This window comes from Pisolithus orientalis, assembly GCF_024613125.1.
Source record: "Pisolithus orientalis strain OTSU chromosome Unknown F5J12scaffold_1, whole genome shotgun sequence".
Taxonomy (NCBI): domain Eukaryota; kingdom Fungi; phylum Basidiomycota; class Agaricomycetes; order Boletales; family Pisolithaceae; genus Pisolithus; species Pisolithus orientalis.
The window spans coordinates 1,599,126-1,614,818 of NW_026260782.1; the positions used below are offsets into that span (position 1 = coordinate 1,599,126).

The following is a 15,693-nucleotide window of genomic DNA, read 5'->3' on the forward strand; positions in this document are numbered from 1 at the left end:
GGTGACGAGGGTGGGGGAGCGAAGTCGAGGTCGCACTGCGACCCAACCATGACATTGGCTTTGAAAGAGAGTGCTTGTGACCGCGCGGCGGTGTTGTGGGCGGGGAAGCGAGAGAAGACGAAGACAGAGGAGCCAGCTCTGCAGCGACGGGATGGGAGATCAACGGCGGTGAACGCTGAACACGCATGGGTGAAATGAAAGTGGGAGGGACGAGCGTAACAGTATAAAAGCGGGAAGCGTTGTTTCCTTGTATGGACGACAATGGTCACTTGATTATGTAACAACACGACTACGCGAAGGCCAGTAATGCAACTACGATACACGACAATCACTCCGATGGTGCTTCCCTGTGCATACAGCCGTGTCAGTAAGACGCGGGAAGAACGAGAGAACGATACTTATTATATAGAGAACATTGTTACAACTACAAAGAAAGAGAAAAAAAAAAGATCAGGGCACGCTCATAACACGCAAATGTCACTCACCGTATGAAAACCTCCCCAAGGCTCCCTGTGGATTGGCCGTCTTGGAATTCCTCTGTATTCGCCAACTGCGCGCGACGAATCAGAAAGCAGAGACCATCATAGGATCGATGCACACCTGGAGGTTCATATAGCCATCCGTGCTTACGAGGAAACCCTTGTATTCGAGTCCCCATTTTAGTCTGACAAACACCGGTTTCCCCGTCAGCTCCTGCATGAATGGCTTTGGATTGACCGGGTTGACCTGCACGACGATCAGACCCTCCAGCGATCAGCTGGATATATGCACTCACCGACGACATTCTGGCAGATGACGACGAGAGGCGACGGTCGTGCGGACTTCGAAATGGAGCCCGGCACCACCAAAACGGGAGTCACATCACCGCCCACAGACGAAGGCCAGCATCGCAGCCTGGCCACCATCGTGTAGAACCAACAATGTCTGATAGAGAAGGTCACATAGGCCCAGGATCGTCCGACGACGATTTGTCGCTGCCCAAGGCGACAGTCGCAAAGATGATCAACGGTATGCACTTGTCTCTATACAGCATGGCATACATCGCCACTCACATGCATCATCCCCAGAGCTACTCCCAAGCGATGTCACATGTGCAAAGGAGACACGAGATCTGGTCATCGAGTGCTGTGTAGGTAAACATACCACACTGCTCGATCGCTTGTGCTTGAGATTCACCCCTCCGCTCCAGAGTTTATTCACCTGATATCCTCCGAAGCAAACGAAATATGCGAGCAAGAGTCAAAGAAAACTATAGCACCAGAGCATATCATTGGCGCGCTCAAGGTACGTCCGGTTCAGTCCAGACATAGAATACCCTGTGAAGTCCATTCCAGCGTCTTGGTTTCGACTCATTCACGACCGAGGTCGAAGACGTCCTGAAAGACCACAAACAGCAGCAAAAGGTTCTCATTTTCCCCACTGTCTATCCATTTTTTCTCGCTCAGTTCTGTCACAGGATAGGGAGAAGAAGGCTGATAAGATAAAAGACTCCGGACTAACTCCCGAGGAATTGCAAGCAAAGCAGGAGGAACTGTTTGCTCTCAGCCGTGCAAAATTTGCGCAACCTCAGCAACAGCAACAGCAACTGCCACAACCCCAGACATAGGACACTAGCATTATTTCCACCCTGGCTTAATATCCTTGCGTGCATTTCTCTCCCACCTACATATATTGTATTGTCTGGACTGTATACATCAGCGTCTCTAATGATCTTTATTGCGTATTTTGTCGAGCTGAAGGTGACGCTGCCGCAACGCATCCACCCTTCTCTGAGGTATATCATTATTCCATTCTTCGAGTCCCGTCTCCGAATGTACACTTAACACTGGCAAGCCGCTCTGCTCGATCACGAACGAAGCCGAGACGGCAGCGTAGAGTGTGGCTACGCCTCGCTGTTGAGAAACCACACAGATCCCCCAGAAGTGAGTCGACTTACCTTCGCAGAAATCACCCCCAGTGAGCAACAAACCAGCCGCAAGTCCTCCCAAAAAGCTATTACCTGCGCCTGAATTGGCAAAATCGCCTTAGATGCAAATTCAGTACGTCCTTTGCAAACTGACCAGTAACATCGATGACCTTTCCGTTGTCATTTGGTGTCCAGAAAGCATCGACCCACTGGCCTCCGCTGGCCTTGGTCGCGAGATAAGCTCCCAGCGCACCGCTGCGGATAATGACGCATCCTTTCCCCGCACTTCCCATTCCCATATTCAGGAAGCGAACCGCCGCTGTCTCCACGGACTCCTTTGTGACGGGAGTTGGCATAGAAAGTAATGAAAGGGCTTCCTCTGCATTCGGGCTGAGAGAGGTCCTCGGATCGCGGTCACCTCGGCGGCGATGGCGTGCTCACCTTAGAACCGAGATGAATGGCAACACCTTTACGAGGGAGGGTAATTCTTCCGGGACGCATCTATACTGATGGACACTTTATCCCCAGCGCGCGAAAACGTTGATTTCACTAACAGGTATCGGTTCAAATATCATGGTTGGTTCCCACCTATCGACCTGCTCAACCTCAGAAATAATTTCAAGGGCACGGGTTGGCGAGCAAATGAAGTGCAACGCTCTGGGCCATGCAAAGCGGGTCTCGTGCAAATCCCGCGGTGTAAGTCCTGATTCGAGGATTGAGGTATTGGAACCTGCGGGAATTTTACGCATAGCGTTGAGATGCGGTACAAACTAAAATCAAGGGAAGCTCTCGGACCCTCGGGAGTCACCTCGGTATGAATTCAATGCACGAGTTGTTCCACGATCATCACGGTTGCGAAAATGCCATATGTTGGCTCCATAAGATAAGAGTTTATCTTGGACATCCTGGGGGAAGTCGTTACCCCGATCAACAATCATGCCGACTCTGTGGGGAGGTAGCCTGTAAAGCGTTGACTTTGCCTGGGCCGCGGATTGGAGTGGAGGGATTACAGACCATATCCGAGCCCCGATGGCGGCGTATGTGCCGCCGCCCCCGATCTACATACGAGGACGTAAGTAGGAGCCCGGGGTCCGTTTGAGCCAGTACATGCCTGTGAGGGCAAGGTTTTCCCGGTCGGTTTTCCGTTCTGGTCGGTAAATGAGAATTCGTCGATAATGAACATGCCAAGAGTCACGAAATCGGGGGCATCCGCCATGTTGTGGAGGGTAGTAGTGTACGTGCGAAAAGTGTTGTTCGGGGGACACCACATTGGCCACGACTTGGGTATGTATCTGTGGCAGAGCGGCAAGTGGTGGGTAACTGCCATCCGCAACAACGGTCGAGGTCGTCGCCGACAACTTTTTAGATTTCCACTGTGATGCAGGTGTGGGCCGTCATATACGACAAGGCGAACTTTCCAGACGCTGTACGTATGATCTACTCATCTCCTATGCAACGGTGGCACCGAGCCAGGCTATCCAGCTTTATCATAGTGCTCTATCCCTCGTCGATCAGACAGCACAAGCCAAGATCAAGAGATTTCATCGCCGCGAGGATGCCTGTAGTGCGTTGTCTGTGTTTCGCCATGAACATCTCGTAAATCTGAAATATTGCTTCCGCTTGCTCTGTCCCCAAGGATCTCTCATCGGTAATCTCTTACCTCGAGTGCTGCTCAGGAAGCGAGGCGTCCCGAAGGACACATTGACTTTCGCCACCACTGACACCGGAAAACCATACTGTGTAAGCTACCCTTGACTTTTTTTTTTGTGTGAGAGATATTAACACGGGGATTTCTTCCAGATCGCTCCAGGGATCGACCCACCCCTAGGGTTTAACGTGACCCATGATGAGGGCGTGGTAGCGATGGCCTTCGGAACGGGCGACCTCGGTCCGCCCGCCTTCACCGTGGGCGTCGACGTCATGCAGCTCAAAATTCCCCCCAACTCGACGTTCGCCGATTTTGTCGACAGTGTCTCCGGCCAGGTAACGATATCCATCTTATATTCTCCGGTACTCACGGGACTTTACGTAGTTGACGCCACTAGAACATGGCCTGGTGTTAGCAGACATCCCCCAGTCGGAAGCATTGCGCCGGTTTTACTGGATCTGGACGTTGAAGGAAGCATACACCAAGGCGCTCGGGATGGGTCTGGGGTTCGACTTCCGGCGAATACAGTACAACGTACCAGAGGAGGCTGTCACCATTGACGGCGAGCTCGTCAGGGGATGGCAATTCCGCAAGTTTGAAGTCGCGCAAAGTGGCAACAAGTACGTTGGCGTCGCCGCGCGGTTCATAGGGGGTCGGTTTTTTACTATGGAAGACTTGGACGTGGGCAGTTTGGTGTGTTACGATGCTGCATCATTCGTCAATCGGGCCGTAGAAGAATTGAATTAGCTGGGCGCTGAGTATCACATTACTAGAGGTGTCTATAGTGGGGAATACAGGGTTTACGGTATCTCGATGGGGGTCGGAATCTTTTTCGTGGTGATGTTACGAGACCTTGGACAAACATACAACAGGGACGTCTACATGGAAATTATCAGTAGAAAGAAAAATTATGTGTTTCGAGTAATATATTATCATCTAGTTGAGTCATGGTGGACAGGGGCGATGATTGCCACACCCTTTTCGAGCCATCACCACGTTTTTGTTGTGAACCCCAATGCATGCCGGAGAGTTCGAATGCACTAAGCTCCGGAAATGAAGCGAGTACGTCAGCGACTTGTTCGTAGAATTCCTGAATTGAAACAATTAGATGGACTGATTTTGAAACACTGGCCTGAAACGTCGCGATCGAGATACTCACAGGAGCAGGGGGTTCGTGCATGGTCTGCATAGTCATGATTCTTAGGTAAGCGAGATGCGGTAGATACCGGTGTAGATGCTCCAAAAAGGGTACGGGAGAGGAGTTTATCGCTGCACCCAAGACCACAACGGGGGAGGTCGCCCGTGCCAGCAGCACGATGTCGTCTTCTGTCAGAGCACTGCCATTGAGGTGCAAACTCTTTATTGGCCGGCCGGGGACAAGTGCTCGGGCTGTCCTGGGTGATCCAATAAAATGTTCTAGAAGTGGAATGGTGGTCGGGGGGAGAGAGGCGCCGAGTGGATTGAGTGCGAAGGTAGAGGGTATAGAATCTGCCTCCAGTTCGAGGAGGGAGGGAGTTTTTCCGAGGAATTGGATGACGTTTTCGTCGAATGGGAAAGAGCACGTAAAATGCGTTAGGTACGGGTACGATGTGTGGGTACATGCTTCCTTGAGAACCCAGCTGACGCCCGAATCCACAAGAAGATTAAGGGACGTCAACTCGGACATATTTTGGATGGCCTTTGCTAGAAGGCCGTAATAAGCAGAAAAGACTGTGGGGGGAGAGTCTACGGCAATATAGAATGACCGGACGTGGCGTGCGATGTCGGGTCTTTTGGCGAGGAGCGGCACGACGGATAGGTTGCGAGACCACGCAGAAACAGAGATGCGCCGATAGAGCAGGGACTGTGCCACCAGACAAAAGGAAGAGCAAGTCTGGGCAAGAGCTGCGAGGGTGTGGATGTCGAGGTCCTGAGCGATGATGTGCACCAGTTCGATAGGGAGGCCTTGGAGAGACATGGCACTTGTGTATTAGTGTAGGGGCGAACGGTACACGGGTCCTTATATACTTTCCCAACGGCCTGATATTTTATTTTATTTTATTTTATTTTTCGGGATTGATGCCCGCGTGTGAAGGGAAACAGAGCAAAGTGGGCCAGGGTCAACCGAGCACCGAGCAAATCCGTGGCCAGCCAGTGTGATGGAGACAAAACAAAATATAATTTAATTATTATATATCCCGGATATTATGTAATTGCCATTCCCTCTCACCCATGCGTCGAGCATTCTCCACTGTGAAGCGCCTCGTCGCTCATTCTGGTTGGTGGCTTCATGCGTTCTCCCCGCAAATCTAACCTTGTCTTGCCAGCACCATATCCATCTCGCACACACACCTGTGGCGAGCTCTCTGCTGACCATGCGGGCGATCGTGTCGTCCTCGCGGGCTGGTTGCTCCCGGAACGGTACTTCCCTGCCCCATTCGTTCTGCTGTCCAAATCACTCAATCACTCACGTTTTACCATATCAAGCAAAGTCTCCAAAGCAATGTCCTTCTTTCCTATCAAGGACTCACATGGAGTCACCCAGCTCGTCGTGCGTCGCAAACGCGACTCATGTGCTGGTGACCATTTAGCCGCGCTGTCAGACATCCCCGTCGAATCAACCGTTTTGATCGAGGGTGAAGTACGCGTGAGACCTCAAAGTTCGCGACGAGATGTCAGTATTGTCGTCACCCTAGCCTCGCGTGGTGTGTTCTAGACTTGGCCCTGACATGTTCTCGTAAGGATGGTACCGGGGACGTCGAGGTCGAGGTGTCCAATTTCGTCCTCTTGAATCCAGCGGATCGTAATCTGCCCTTCGTCCCGTCGGATGAGCACTGCTTGGTTAGTTATCATCCAACCGCACGCCTTTTCCTTCGCCGATGGAGACACAATTGTAGGTAAACGAAGAGTTGAGGGCCCAATTCCGCCATCTTGATCTACGCAGGGCCACCCTGACCAACAACATCAAGAAGAGAAGTATAGTCTCTCGCATAATCCGTGACACCCTGCATCACGAGGGTGTGTGTATGTCGCATGTCATGCTACAACGGGAACCCTAACATCCATCGGTCAGACTTCCTGGAAGTCGAGACTCCACTGCTGCTCAAATCGTCCCCCGAAGGGGCTAGAGAATTTCTTGTCCCTAGTAGGGTCGGCCGATCCACCAGTGAAGCACACACGCACCCTCTATTCTATTCCCTTCCCCAATCACCACAGCAACCAAAGCAATTACTCATTTGCTCTGGAGCCATTGACAAGTATTTCCAGATTGCCAAATGCTTCAGAGACGAGGACAGTCGCAAGGATCGCCAACCCGAGTTCACTCAAATCGATCTCGAAATGGCATACGTCTCTTGGGGACCACCCCGGCATAAAACCGAGTCCCAAATAGACAACTGGCAGATCGGTGGTCACGAGGTACGCACGGTAGTAGAGTCTCTCATCCGTAACGTATGGCAACAAGTCGAGGGTGTGACCCTGCCAAGCTCGTTCGACGTTATGACTTACGCGGAAGCCATGTCATCCGTCAGTTGCTCGTCGCTCGCCAATCATCCGGTAGACTAATTCGTGCCTAGTATGGATCAGACAAACCTGACACTCGATTCCCGTTGAAGGTTTGTGTTTGTACATCTTCTCCGCGCGTTCTTCACCTTCCTTTTTGGGGGATACAGATCGTCAATGTCTCTTCATTACTTCCGGATCAGTACCGCGGACGGCTGGAAGGCCTAGGAGTCACATTGGAAGCCCTGGTAATCCGCCGACTTGACTGCCAGGCATTCCTCAGAGCGAACGAAAGCAAATTAAATGAGCTTGGCGTAGTAGGTTCATCTGTTCTTCCATGCAACGCCAACCTAATCCCAACTGGTAGGATCGCATTACTATCACCACGGAGAATGAAGTCAACTGGCTAGACAATTCCAGAGTCGTATCATTCGAAATACCATTGGCGGCCGAGAAGTACGCAGCAATCAACCAGGCACTAGGAGTGCGGCCAGGTGACTGTATCCGGATATCACAGCGCCGTTCGAGAATAGAGGTGCATTCCACATATTTCGTGTCACCCGATCACTCACGTGTGTTGCAGGGTGGCTCTACGGCGCTGGGTCGTATTCGAATCCAACTTGCCGAGATCGCGGAGAAGCTAGGTGCGTCCATTTGGTGCACATCTAACGCCGCTACGTAACAATGTCGCAGGGGATTATATCCCTCCCGCTACTCCACACTTCTTATGGGTTACCGAATTTCCCTTGTTTACCAGAGCGGACCCCGATAAAAATTTCCTAGCACATGGAAGGTGGAGCAGCACGCATCATCCTTTTACAGCCCCCATGTGGCAAGACATTGAAGCTATGTACGCTGGGCGCATAAGCCAGGTCTGCATTTGTCTTATGTCACCTGTGTACCTGATGCCAGCGCATTGTGCTAGGTTCGTGGACAACATTATGACCTGGTACTAAATGGCGTCGAAATTGGAGGAGGATCTGTCAGAGTTCATGATGCTGCCATGCAAGATTACATCTTCACCCAGGTGCTGCAGGTACGATGGCTTGCCGCACACTCTGTACCTGCATTCCTCTTAGACGTCGACCGGTAGTTGACAGATTCAGAGAAGGCCACTTTCGAGCACCTCTTACATGCCCTCAGATGTGGTGCGCCGCCCCATGGTGGAATTGCGATAGGTATGTATGGTCGCGCGCAGTAGGGAGTACCTTGATAACATGTTCCCACGTGTCCCCGCGGGGGACAGGATTTGATCGGTTGATGTCGATTCTCTGCAAGACCCCATCTATTCGAGACGTTATCGCATTCCCCAAAACCGGTGCAGGCACGGACCCGCTTTTCAAAAGCCCGGCAGTTGTCGTGTCTGATATTCTTCGTCAATATGGTATCCAACCTGTCCGTAGGACGTAGTGTATTCAGTCGCACGATCCTGAGTGATAATAGATTGGGTAAATGTTACTTTACATTGCCTTGCTGGCCTAAAGCAATCGAAGGAAGGAATAAAAACAAACGAACTAGAAGCTGCGAAGGTGCTCAAGTCACGAGCTGTACGGTATGATCAGGTTGATCATCGGAAGTCAGACTTCTCTCTGCATCAGTGTACGTATCAAGAGAAGTTATCGATAGCGTTGAACGACGGGGCGTTGTCTCTCCACTTGCAGAATATCCGGAGTCATATGATGCATTACTGGTGCCCGAAACGGCCCATACATCGTGCTCAGGCGGTGGTTCTTCTCTACATGAATCGGATTGCGGTCTTGCACCTTCAACCTCCGACGCGTCCGGCGGATGCCGTATATCCGTTTCGTCGACAAGAGCGACGACACTACGCAGCTTTGAGTCTGCCTTGCGTGACTGACCTTTTGCCGTCGAGGGGTGTGATTGTCGGCGCTTCAGGGAGGAAGGTGAAGGTGAACGCGCAAAGTCGGAGAACGGGGGCGGAGTGTCTGCCCACTCTGATGATGGAGTTGGAAAGAACGTCCCTGGAGCGGTCCAAGAACTGTTAGAGTGGCTTGGTTGAGCCTCCGCACCAGGGGGAGTAGTCGTTAGCGGTGTTGCCGAAGGCGAGGGCGTGTTGGCAATAACAGCAAGTGGAGGGAGTATGGTGAATATTTGGTCCTCCGCTTGGGGAGGCCCATACGAATCGAAGGGATCTGGGACCGACTGAAGCATATGCTCCAAAACGGGATCGGAACTAAGTTAAGGTTCGAGGGGTGAGTCAATTGTGACGGTGCAATTGGTGCGCAGTAGACATACGCTTTTGCCGTAAACCGATCAAATACGTCCATCGTAGAGCGCACTGCAACGCACACCTAATAGAGTTGGAGAGCTGAGGGCACAGCCGCAACGTTGATCTTACCTTCGCTTGGACTACATCCCAGACTTCTTCTTCGTGTTCCATAATTTCTTGGTAGTGCTGTGATTTCAAGGCGTCAAGTTCATTGACTTGCTGTTGAAGGACCGTCAATGCTTCTCTGAAACTTTGAAGGTCTGAAAAGAATACTTGGTTCCGAGGGTCTAACTGGTGAGAGAATGTTCTTACTACGTTGCTTCCTATTCAAATTGCTCATTTCAGTCTGGCGGATAATATTGCTCTTTTCTCGAAGAGCTTTCTCATACGATGCAGAGCGTTCCTGTAGGTGGGAACGAACTGTTCAGAAACCAGGGCATTAACTGTGGGAACGCACGTACATGGACTATGGTCCGATAAGTGTCCAAATGCTGACGGAGGGGCTTCTCGAAATTCTTGTCGAGGGTCTCTGCCTGTACGGGGGTCGTACGTGAGAGGGGACAATCGCACAGAGGAAATACTGCGGACCAGGACATGCCAGTGGTTTCCAACGAGGTGGTGCAACCCTGAAGCAGCCTGAAGCCGTGTGCTGGCTTCGTAAGACGGTCCCTTGAGACTGGCAAGCACTGTTTGCAATACGTGCGTCGGAAATGGACGTTGGAAACGCACCCTGCGCACTTTTCGATAGCATCTGCAAAAGCTGCGGTGACTTTGGACATGTGCAGCAGTGCAGCACGATAATTCGCACTGGAAGTCATAAGCTGCACAAAACTCGATGCATCAGCACGGCCCGTGGGTGAGGCCTTAGGTGACACACCTCATCATAAGCTTGTAAGCTCGTTTTGAGGTTTGAGCGGGTAATAATCTTTTCTGGGCCGTCTGCGCCAAAATTCATGTCGGAGGCACGAGTAACTTCTGTAAACGTGGGTGAAGGGGAACGTGGAGGTGAAGAGCGCTTTGGTGACAACGTCAGATTGCGCAAAGAACGAGGCTTGCGAGGCATTCCAGGACGACGAGGCCAGTTGGTGTCGAAGCAAGCAAGCACTTGGCAGCGGAGAAGCCGAGAAAGACAGGGTGAACGCAGCGCTCTGTGTCTGCCTGCGTGGTCACGTTGACGTCGGTCCCAATATGGTCAGTCAGAGGCTCGTCCCATTACTACTACCACCGTAAGACCGATCTAATAACATTGTAGTATCCTCGTACGTAGTACACAACGCCTCTCAGTCCAGCAACCAACCGCCGCCCAGGCATGCTTTGAAAGGGTGTCTGTGTCGACCAAGCTGAATACGAAGATATCACCAGCGAAGATCCACTTACATGGCTAGCCTTTAAGCCCTGCGGAGATCGCACTCATTTTGGAGGGAGAATCTCGGAGGAAGAACAGCTTCGCGCGTCTCTGCCTCCTGCCCTCTTTGCCCGGCCCCCCACCAGCTCGCTGGATGACTCTAATATCCTTCAGATGAGGCGAGTTGACGAAAAATTGCATCTCCACTCCCGTCCGTTGGACCACATTCCGCAGAACAAAGGACGTGTCAGGTCCGCGTCGCCGCACCGACATCAGTACACCCGAGAAGATTCCAGGGGCGTGTTCCAGTGTAACGGTAAGCGCAGAACCAGGTAAAAGGCGTTGTGGATGCTGCCGGGAGAAGAGAGTCTGTAGCCACTGTCGTTTTTTGGGTTCCGGGAGGTTCTGCTGAAGGAAGAACATCAAGCCTCTTCCTTTCCGTAGCGCATCGGCGCGGTCTGACGGCACCGCAAGGGGGGCCGGGAGCAAGGCATTTTTCGAGAAAGGGTACTCGAGTGGACCGGCTTTCGATGACGCCAGCCTCGTCACCTAGCTTGAACACCCTTGAAGTCATGACAAGTGGCTCCTGGCAATATTGTCTGTAAGGAAAGCGTGACGATGACTAAGCAAAAGGCACTGAGTTGGGAATAGCCGGATTTGGTGCACAACTCCCCTGAGGCCCTCGCATCCTCCAAGCATTTAGTGATAGGAAACATATTCAGACAAAGTGTTGGCCAAGCGTAAAACCCTGTCTCTGCTGCTAAATCTCGAAGCCTGGAGTGGTCAACGGTCACCACTCGTATGGCCAGCATCCTCGCACGGAGACATTGCGCGCATTACATGAATATGAAAGTCAGCTCAAGGACTATGCAAGCGTTGCTATCAAACCACCCAACGAGAACTCGAGGTGGCTGGAGTTCCTCCCGTCTTGTAGACCATTTGATTCCTTCAAGTCCCACTCAAGCACCAAGGGTAGAACGCTCTTGGGGCATCGTTTGATAGGTGACCACCTTCTGAGCCTATCAGCGTGACTGAAGCTTCGCGCCAACCACAAAGCGGTCGAGCAAGGGTAGGGAGGCGAGTACGAACACTACCTACTCAGTCACTCCGAACCACAAAGCAACTCACTCTGCGTCAGGCGACGAAGTTGCAAATGTCCTCGCCCGAAGTTAGGGACTGTATCGAAACCGCTCGCTGAGCAAAAATCGCATCGTAGCTCTCTTCCAAGCATCTCGATTAGGTGCAACGTGCTTGGCAAATTAGCATCTGCGACATAAATTGCATATCGGTGCGTCCAAAGCGTTAAAAACTCTTCCTTCACACAGGTCCCCGCGGACGTCGTATTCTATGTTATCTGAGGCGTAAATGAACTTGTTTCACCTCCAGAGGGGTCGGGGGAAAGAACTTGAGAGTGTTGTCAGAAGACTTTTAAGAACAAACCTCAAATACAGGGTCCTTTTTCGCCGGATTTACCTGCAGTCCGACTTCCCATCCTCCTTCTGCACCACACAGGCCCACATAAATTTATGGAGAAGTCGAACTGATGGACCAATATGGTATCAATAACTAAACACACCGAGTCGTCGAGCGACATGCTTGATTCTCGCCTACCCTCTCCTATATCCATCACATGGGCCATTTTGGATCGACTCTGCACCAAAACGCCGTTCGCGTACTCCAATTGGCCCTTGCTCTAACGACACCGGTCTCATTTCCTTACACAGATGACGTGGAGTTTGTCCCCCCTGAAGGCGAGGCAGGACCCACTGGCGTCATGTGCGGTGCAGGCGAACGTCATTATGACTGTGGGCGGAGATTTGGTGCCTGCTGCGAAATCTCCTGCGAGCTCTGCTATGCTCCCCGTGTGAATCTTTCATCGTAAGATCCTGGCACGCGTCCACTGCCCACCTCGAAACATTTCGCGAGGATCGGTAGAGGGTGATGCCGAGTGTGCCAACTACAGGGTTTTCGGTCAGTGGTGCCGGGAACACGAGAACGCACCAGAAAATTTCAGTCCACTCTCGACGTCGGAGCGCAGTGAGCGTGTGCCACCCCGTCAAGCTCGTCAAGTCCGTAGCCGGGCCTTTATCCTGACCGTCGCCGACGTGGAGTTGGACGGTGAATGACAAAGCGCGTCACGTGGTATCCGTCAGCTCATCATAAAAAAGTTCCGACGGCCCGGTCTCGGAGAGTGGCAGTCCAAATATCGAGTGGTAGACAACATTATAATCTACTTTGCATGATACACGGCAGAGACACGATCAAACACATAGCAGTTCGCCATGGAACAATGTAGCGGCCAGCAATTGCAGAAATGCCAGTACTTTGGCCCGGGATATGACATATTGCTTGTTGCCGTCCACCTTTTGCATCAAAACCCGCGTCCCCGCCCCCTGTAGCATTTATTCCGAACCCGGAAAATGAGCACACGTTTACATGTTGCCTGAGCACGATATTGACACTCACCTGCCACGTGCACGATAGGGGCTGTACCCATAGCCACCTCTATGCCCCCCTCTGTATCCACCTCGGTATCCACCCCGGGGAACTCCTCGGCCACGTCCCCGGTTGAAACCCGGGACATTAGTGCGCTTTGCTGTAACCTATAGTGAGAAAAAAAAACGTGGTGAGGCTGCACGGCAAATCCCTGAAGCATCAGAAAAGCGCACTTTTATTAGCCGTCCACGGAATAGTGAGTTATCCATTGCTAATGCAGCGTCTATGAAATCGGGTTCTGCGAACTCAACATAAGCGTACCTACAGGATAGAATGGAACTCTTGTCAAAACAAGAAAAAGAAGAACATGCTGAAATAGGGGATTATCCGTACCCTTTGGGGTGCCCAGTAAACTTGTCGCAGAGTATTGTTACTCGATTGATGGTTCCACATGCTTGGAAATGACCCTGAATTTCTTCCGGCGTTGCGCCATAGTCCACCTGATCATGATATTCAGAGAAGGCCCAAAAGAATAGATCAAACGAGCCCTGTCAAAAACGCACATTGCCCACGAAGATACTCCGACTGTCTGCAATGGCCCTATCTTCCTCGGTTTCCATCGGAACACCCTGGTCAGATCCACCCGCCCCAGAGCTAACCGACTCCGCTGCGGCCTGCAGTTCTCGCAGCTTCTTGGCCTCCCGTTCCATTTCCTCCACGCGCAGTTTCATGAGTTGGATTTCCTGAGCGCACATGTTTGAATTGTTTAGTGTTCCAGTGACACAGTAGGCAACTGAAGCAGAACCTTGGACTCTGCCTCCTCTGCATCATCGAACGTGGGGTCCGTACTGTCGTTCAGCGGTGCCTGCGTAGCGCCAACGTCGGCCATGTTTTGCGAGTACTGTTAGCAGTGGCAGAGACAAAAGTTTTGAACCGTGCTTGTGGTGTAAACAAGTATACACAAACTCTCTAGGGGGCTCGTCGCCGAGCTGCGACAACAGCTAACGACGATCAATTGTAATGCTTCCATTCGTCTTCCAGAAACTACAGCATGTGGCGAACCAACCAACATACGAGGTAACTGAAATTGAAACCAGTTTGACACGTCACACCCTTTATGTCTCTACTCGAGTTGTGAATAATTGGGGTACTGATATACCTTGATCCCAACCACGACCACTACTTGTGTCCCACTCATAGAAGTCACTCGAGATGGCCGCTGTACTAACCAATTCTGGGTCCTTCGCTTCCGACTCTCGCCCTCTACTGCTAGCCGCGATGTCACCTCACCGAGATTCAGAATGTTTTAGGTATTGTTCTTGAATACCCCACCATCGAATTTGGAAGGTATGGTGAGCCGGAGGAACACGTTGTCTCGCGTTCCGCCAACGTGTCTCGCAGCGTGGCTGCGGCACATGGCTTTTTGAATTAACTTGCAGTGACAATGCTCAGCCCCCTTACCTGTGGAATATTGGTGTCTCGCGATGCGCCACTACGTTTGCCTACTCCGCAGATGTCAAGAATGAGGCTTTGACGCAGAACAGCGGTGACGCACGGGCGCCACGTAGTAACTCGCAAAAAACGAGGTGTCTCAAGCTGCCACCCGGATTCCACTACAGCCTCACAGGAAAGGATTGGCAAGGCTTCTGTGACGAGCTCGCGAAGTACTTTCCACCACTAACCGGCATTCTCTTTTTTGTCCTGTTAAACTATCGGACGCTGCCGATTAGCTCTCACAAGTCATGACTGGAACTAGGGCGGGCCCAGTCAATTGGGTCGAAACATGTGCTTGCAGGGTGACGCCCTGTGTTTTCAGTGTTTCTATCAGAGGTCTGTCTGGAAGGGTATCTTTAACTCCGAGGACCTCTATAACCAGCGTTTCTGGGCGCCCAGAACTCATAGTCTTCAACTCGCTGCTTGGTCTATTGGCCACCTATTGCGACTTCCGCAATCGCATGGGTTCCCGTATTGGATTCTCATTTATGAGTGTCAGGACTATTTTTCTATTCATCTAATAATATGCTTCTCCTTCCAGTGCATAACAACCTAACGGCATTGCGATACCTCTTTTGGGCAGCGCCATGGAATGCATCGGGGTGACATGCTGGAAATAGTTCACGTACCATGGGTTACCTACAGCTTGCTCTACCAGATCATACCAGACCTATCTGAGGGCTGACATGTACCGCGAGGTCACGCCAGTTCCCTACATTTACATTTGCTTCTAACCGTAAACGTCGGGGTAGGGTGAACGGAGGGTTCGAGCTGTCCATGTGTGGTGTATTTTATCGCGGTGTGCAGATCTTGAAAGGCTACATTTGATCATCCAGAAGAACGGAGAGCAGTTTTTGGGTACATGTAGGGCGTTAGGAGGGGCATAACGTTGACGATAAGGCGCATAGAAAATGACCGCACGCGTGGGGTAGCAAAAATGGGCGTGAAACGCGGGCAACTAGGATGGAACCACTGACCAGGCAATATATTCGCTATCTTTTATGACTCGTGTTGACCCTAGTCCCAAGGAAGTGGAATTCTTATGACAGCACCTATTTCTTATCGTAAGAGTAGGCCGTCTGTGTACTACAGTCCCCAGTCTGCTCTCGGCCTGGAGCCATTCCTGTCAAGCCATCAATGATGGGCCCTGGCGA

General features: G+C 51.6%; 10 protein-coding genes across 10 annotated transcripts; 4 read left to right on the forward strand and 6 right to left on the reverse strand.

Moving 5' to 3' along the window:
* Positions 1-227: 227 nt before the first annotated feature.
* F5J12DRAFT_793366 (uncharacterized protein) lies at positions 228-883 on the reverse strand. The gene is made up of 5 exons (XM_051743973.1): positions 776-883; positions 601-726; positions 486-550; positions 403-424; positions 228-349 (listed from the first exon to the last, which is right to left on the reverse strand). Exons 1-5 carry the CDS (start codon positions 782-784, stop codon positions 329-331), a joined length of 243 nt encoding a protein of 80 aa, XP_051605880.1. The 5' UTR covers positions 785-883; the 3' UTR covers positions 228-328.
* F5J12DRAFT_793369 (TATA binding protein-associated phosphoprotein) lies at positions 884-1,700 on the forward strand. Its single transcript, XM_051743974.1, has 5 exons — positions 884-1,008; positions 1,068-1,133; positions 1,190-1,284; positions 1,335-1,403; positions 1,457-1,700. The coding sequence occupies exons 1-5, from the start codon at positions 921-923 to the stop codon at positions 1,604-1,606; spliced, it is 468 nt and encodes a 155-aa protein (XP_051605881.1). The 5' UTR covers positions 884-920; the 3' UTR covers positions 1,607-1,700.
* F5J12DRAFT_918052 (Ribokinase-like protein) lies at positions 1,701-3,122 on the reverse strand (the record flags this gene model as incomplete). The annotated part of the gene is made up of 8 exons (XM_051749210.1): positions 1,701-1,792; positions 1,820-2,005; positions 2,061-2,296; positions 2,348-2,412; positions 2,461-2,609; positions 2,715-2,866; positions 2,921-2,964; positions 3,018-3,122. 8 exons carry the CDS (start codon positions 3,120-3,122, stop codon positions 1,704-1,706), a joined length of 1,026 nt encoding a protein of 341 aa, XP_051605882.1.
* On the forward strand, positions 3,119-4,374 carry F5J12DRAFT_26141 (uncharacterized protein). Its single transcript, XM_051738646.1, has 6 exons — positions 3,119-3,218; positions 3,273-3,332; positions 3,389-3,470; positions 3,543-3,646; positions 3,707-3,889; positions 3,939-4,374. The coding sequence occupies exons 2-6, from the start codon at positions 3,285-3,287 to the stop codon at positions 4,299-4,301; spliced, it is 780 nt and encodes a 259-aa protein (XP_051605883.1). The 5' UTR covers positions 3,119-3,218; positions 3,273-3,284; the 3' UTR covers positions 4,302-4,374.
* Positions 4,325-5,680, reverse strand: F5J12DRAFT_26261 (uncharacterized protein). Its single transcript, XM_051738648.1, has 2 exons — positions 4,714-5,680; positions 4,325-4,644 (listed from the first exon to the last, which is right to left on the reverse strand). Exons 1-2 carry the CDS (start codon positions 5,509-5,511, stop codon positions 4,447-4,449), a joined length of 996 nt encoding a protein of 331 aa, XP_051605884.1. The 5' UTR covers positions 5,512-5,680; the 3' UTR covers positions 4,325-4,446.
* A 50-nt stretch (positions 5,681-5,730) lies between these two features.
* Positions 5,731-8,497, forward strand: F5J12DRAFT_793398 (tRNA synthetases class II-domain-containing protein). The gene is made up of 14 exons (XM_051743975.1): positions 5,731-5,811; positions 5,861-5,954; positions 6,021-6,207; positions 6,276-6,374; positions 6,431-6,551; positions 6,607-7,058; positions 7,109-7,147; positions 7,205-7,351; positions 7,402-7,569; positions 7,618-7,678; positions 7,728-7,906; positions 7,960-8,070; positions 8,128-8,212; positions 8,281-8,497. The coding sequence occupies exons 1-14, from the start codon at positions 5,766-5,768 to the stop codon at positions 8,442-8,444; spliced, it is 1,953 nt and encodes a 650-aa protein (XP_051605885.1). The 5' UTR covers positions 5,731-5,765; the 3' UTR covers positions 8,445-8,497.
* Positions 8,498-10,427, reverse strand: F5J12DRAFT_734066 (uncharacterized protein). Its single transcript, XM_051741982.1, has 8 exons — positions 10,142-10,427; positions 9,994-10,085; positions 9,853-9,940; positions 9,726-9,797; positions 9,577-9,667; positions 9,394-9,524; positions 9,291-9,346; positions 8,498-9,228 (listed from the first exon to the last, which is right to left on the reverse strand). The coding sequence occupies exons 1-8, from the start codon at positions 10,325-10,327 to the stop codon at positions 8,568-8,570; spliced, it is 1,377 nt and encodes a 458-aa protein (XP_051605886.1). The 5' UTR covers positions 10,328-10,427; the 3' UTR covers positions 8,498-8,567.
* A 28-nt stretch (positions 10,428-10,455) lies between these two features.
* F5J12DRAFT_793422 (translation protein SH3-like domain-containing protein) lies at positions 10,456-11,296 on the reverse strand (the record flags this gene model as incomplete). The annotated part of the gene is made up of 3 exons (XM_051743976.1): positions 10,456-11,133; positions 11,159-11,208; positions 11,247-11,296. Coding segments are annotated over 3 exons (588 nt in total), but the record flags the coding sequence as incomplete, so codon positions are not given.
* A 628-nt stretch (positions 11,297-11,924) lies between these two features.
* F5J12DRAFT_793425 (uncharacterized protein) lies at positions 11,925-12,751 on the forward strand. The gene has a single exon (XM_051743977.1). The coding sequence runs from the start codon at positions 12,240-12,242 to the stop codon at positions 12,489-12,491; it is 252 nt and encodes an 83-aa protein (XP_051605888.1). The 5' UTR covers positions 11,925-12,239; the 3' UTR covers positions 12,492-12,751.
* A 191-nt stretch (positions 12,752-12,942) lies between these two features.
* On the reverse strand, positions 12,943-14,009 carry F5J12DRAFT_26628 (polyadenylate-binding protein 2). Its single transcript, XM_051738654.1, has 6 exons — positions 13,851-14,009; positions 13,609-13,788; positions 13,439-13,545; positions 13,279-13,366; positions 13,076-13,212; positions 12,943-13,002 (listed from the first exon to the last, which is right to left on the reverse strand). The coding sequence occupies exons 1-6, from the start codon at positions 13,932-13,934 to the stop codon at positions 12,981-12,983; spliced, it is 618 nt and encodes a 205-aa protein (XP_051605889.1). The 5' UTR covers positions 13,935-14,009; the 3' UTR covers positions 12,943-12,980.
* Positions 14,010-15,693: the final 1,684 nt, after the last annotated feature.

Coding starts and splice junctions, on each gene's coding strand:
- F5J12DRAFT_26628 (XM_051738654.1), bottom strand. CDS start 13,934: ATGGCCGACGTTGGCGCTACGCAGGCACCGCTGAACGACAGTACGGAC. Junction 13,213..13,278: donor TCCGTGGACGGCTAATAAAA/GTGCGCTTTTCT, acceptor TTCTCACTATAG/GTTACAGCAAAGCGCACTAA. Junction 13,003..13,075: donor CCCTATCGTGCACGTGGCAG/GTGAGTGTCAAT, acceptor TAAATGCTACAG/GGGGCGGGGACGCGGGTTTT.
- F5J12DRAFT_793398 (XM_051743975.1), top strand. CDS start 5,766: ATGCGTCGAGCATTCTCCACTGTGAAGCGCCTCGTCGCTCATTCTG. Junction 7,148..7,204: donor ACACTCGATTCCCGTTGAAG/GTTTGTGTTTGT, acceptor TGGGGGATACAG/ATCGTCAATGTCTCTTCATT. Junction 7,907..7,959: donor ACGCTGGGCGCATAAGCCAG/GTCTGCATTTGT, acceptor GCATTGTGCTAG/GTTCGTGGACAACATTATGA.
- F5J12DRAFT_793366 (XM_051743973.1), bottom strand. Junction 425..485: donor CTTGGGGAGGTTTTCATACG/GTGAGTGACATT, acceptor CTTTCTTTGTAG/TTGTAACAATGTTCTCTATA. Junction 350..402: donor GTAACAATGTTCTCTATATA/ATAAGTATCGTT, acceptor GGCTGTATGCAC/AGGGAAGCACCATCGGAGTG.
- F5J12DRAFT_793425 (XM_051743977.1), top strand. CDS start 12,240: ATGGGCCATTTTGGATCGACTCTGCACCAAAACGCCGTTCGCGTACTC.
- F5J12DRAFT_734066 (XM_051741982.1), bottom strand. CDS start 10,327: ATGCCTCGCAAGCCTCGTTCTTTGCGCAATCTGACGTTGTCACCAAAG. Junction 9,798..9,852: donor GAAACCACTGGCATGTCCTG/GTCCGCAGTATT, acceptor ACCCCCGTACAG/GCAGAGACCCTCGACAAGAA. Junction 9,525..9,576: donor TTTGAATAGGAAGCAACGTA/GTAAGAACATTC, acceptor TATTCTTTTCAG/ACCTTCAAAGTTTCAGAGAA.
- F5J12DRAFT_793369 (XM_051743974.1), top strand. CDS start 921: ATGTCTGATAGAGAAGGTCACATAGGCCCAGGATCGTCCGACGACGAT. Junction 1,134..1,189: donor GGTCATCGAGTGCTGTGTAG/GTAAACATACCA, acceptor CCTCCGCTCCAG/AGTTTATTCACCTGATATCC. Junction 1,285..1,334: donor ATATCATTGGCGCGCTCAAG/GTACGTCCGGTT, acceptor AGTCCATTCCAG/CGTCTTGGTTTCGACTCATT.
- F5J12DRAFT_26141 (XM_051738646.1), top strand. CDS start 3,285: ATGCAGGTGTGGGCCGTCATATACGACAAGGCGAACTTTCCAGACGCT. Junction 3,333..3,388: donor AGGCGAACTTTCCAGACGCT/GTACGTATGATC, acceptor CAGGCTATCCAG/CTTTATCATAGTGCTCTATC. Junction 3,890..3,938: donor TCGACAGTGTCTCCGGCCAG/GTAACGATATCC, acceptor GACTTTACGTAG/TTGACGCCACTAGAACATGG.
- F5J12DRAFT_26261 (XM_051738648.1), bottom strand. CDS start 5,511: ATGTCTCTCCAAGGCCTCCCTATCGAACTGGTGCACATCATCGCTCAG. Junction 4,645..4,713: donor TGCACGAACCCCCTGCTCCT/GTGAGTATCTCG, acceptor GTTTCAATTCAG/GAATTCTACGAACAAGTCGC.